The sequence below is a fragment of the Oryzias latipes genome, chromosome 19, assembly GCF_002234675.1.
Source record: "Oryzias latipes chromosome 19, ASM223467v1".
In the NCBI taxonomy this organism is placed as follows: Eukaryota; Metazoa; Chordata; class Actinopteri; order Beloniformes; family Adrianichthyidae; genus Oryzias; species Oryzias latipes.
This window is the reverse complement of record NC_019877.2, coordinates 2,192,980-2,195,065: the sequence shown is the minus strand read 5'-3', so window position 1 is coordinate 2,195,065 and position 2,086 is coordinate 2,192,980. Positions and strand designations below refer to the sequence as shown.

General features: G+C 52.7%; 1 protein-coding gene across 1 annotated transcript; it reads left to right on the top strand.

The window, feature by feature from the left end:
- Positions 1 to 220: 220 nt before the first annotated feature.
- Positions 221 to 1,667, top strand: LOC111946409. Its single transcript, XM_023949533.1, has 2 exons — positions 221 to 422; positions 514 to 1,667. Exon 2 carries the CDS (start codon positions 571 to 573, stop codon positions 1,522 to 1,524), a length of 954 nt encoding a protein of 317 aa, XP_023805301.1. The 5' UTR covers positions 221 to 422; positions 514 to 570; the 3' UTR covers positions 1,525 to 1,667.
- Positions 1,668 to 2,086: the final 419 nt, after the last annotated feature.

Below are 2,086 nucleotides of genomic sequence, written 5' to 3'. Positions count from 1 at the left end.
GACTAATGAAGAACGTCTTGCCTCTCAGCAGGAAAACCAGCTTGTGGAACCAGGTGATTGGGTGCTGATAAGAAGCATCAAGAAAAAACACTGGTATTCACCCAGGTGGGAGGGGCCATACCAGGCACTGTTGACCACTCCTAGTGCAGTCAAAATCGCTGAAAGGTCCACCTGGATTCCATTATTATTACTTTTTATTACATTATTACTTTTGCTTTTTGTTTTTTTATTTTTTCTCAACTTTTTGAACCGGCCTCGGGGGATCCGTTAGGATGCAGCTCCATTGTTTACACTCGAAATCAGCTGTTAGCTCTTGGACGAGTTGAGATTCTCCTCGCTGGAAAGCCAGATGTTCCAGCTGAAATACGGAGGAAACGACGAGGCTGCAGAGCTGGAGTTAAACGCCGGGAGAGAAGACGGAGGTACAAGCCATGTTTACCATCCGTTACTATGGGAAACGTCCGCGCGCTCTCTAACAAGCTTGACGAGCTAACAGCGCTCATGCGTCTGCAGCGGGTGTACCGTGAGAGCAGCCTGCTGTGTTTCACCGAGACGTGGCTCAACCAGGACATGACAAACTCCGTGGTCTCAGTTACTGGATTCACGCTGGTGCGGGCGGACCGGAGCACGGCACAGAGCGGAAAGAAGAAAGGCGGTGGTCTGGCGGTGTTCGTGAATGACAGGTGGTGTAACCCGAACCACATCACTGTGAAAGAACAGCACTGCAGCAAGGACATTGAACTGGTGGCAGTCAGCGTTCGGCCGTACTACCTTCCACGGGAGTTCTCCCATGTGCTGGTGGTGACGGTTTACGTCCCTCCGTCGGCTGACGCTGCTGTCGCTTGTGAGCGCGTGCACAGCACCGTGTCCCAGCTGCAGACACAACACCCGCAGGCCCTGATCCTGATTTCTGGGGACTTTAACCATACATGCACCCCCCTCTCCGCCACCCTGTCCAACTTCACCCAGTATGTGAACTGTCATACAAGGGACAGAAAAACCCTGGACCTTTTCTATGCTAACATCGAGAATGCATATGCTTCTGCCCCCCTCCCCCCTTTAGGACGCTCTGATCACAACCTGGTCCATCTCTCCTCTGCGTACACTCCAGTGGTGAAACAGCAGAAACCACAGATTAAAACGGTGAAGATCTGGACTGAGGAAGTAACAGAGCGACTAAGGGACTGTTTTAGCACCACAGACTGGGACGTTCTCTGCAGTCCACACGGGGAGGACATTGACAGTCTCACTGACTGCATCACGGACTATGTGAATTTTTGTGTGGACAACACAGTGCAAACAAAATCAGTGCAGTGTTTTTCCAACAACAAGCCCTGGGTTACTCCTGAGCTGAAGACCCTCCTAAATGAAAAGAAGAGGGCTTTTCTCTCTGGGGACAAGGAGGAGCTACGCAGAGTACAGAGGGACCTGAAATATAAGATCAGGAAGTGCAAAGACGCTACAGGAAGAAGCTGGAGCAGCGCCTGGAACAGAACAACATCCGTGATGTGTGGAGAGGTCTGAAACACATCTCAGGACATGCTGAGGCTGGAAATGGTCGCCAGGTCACAGGTGACCAAGCCTGGGCAAATGAACTGAACCTGTTCTTCAACAGATTTGATTCTGCCCAGCCCCCAGTCTCCACCCACACGGCCCCCCTGCACACCTTTCCAGCTCAGGCGTCTCCTCCCAGCTGCAGCTGTTACCACCTCGGCACCAAACAGTCCACTCTCCTCTTCTTCCAACAGAAGCAAAGGGACCCCCCCAACGACTCACAGCACCAGACCAGCCACCGCCCACCCATCCTCCAACCCCCCTCTGCCTCACCCTGAATCAGGTTAGGATGGAGTTAAGGAGAACTAAGGCCAGGAAGGCAACAGGCCCTGACAGCATCACCTCCAGGCTCCTCAGGGAGTGTGCAGACCAGCTCTGTGTGGTGATGCTGTTCATATTTAATATGAGCCTCAGACTGGAGAAGGTACCAGTCCTCTGGAGGACTTCCTGCCTGGTTCCGGTTCCAAAGGTACCTCGTCCTACGGAACCGAACCACTTCAGACCTGTCGCCTTGACTTCCCACCTGATGAAG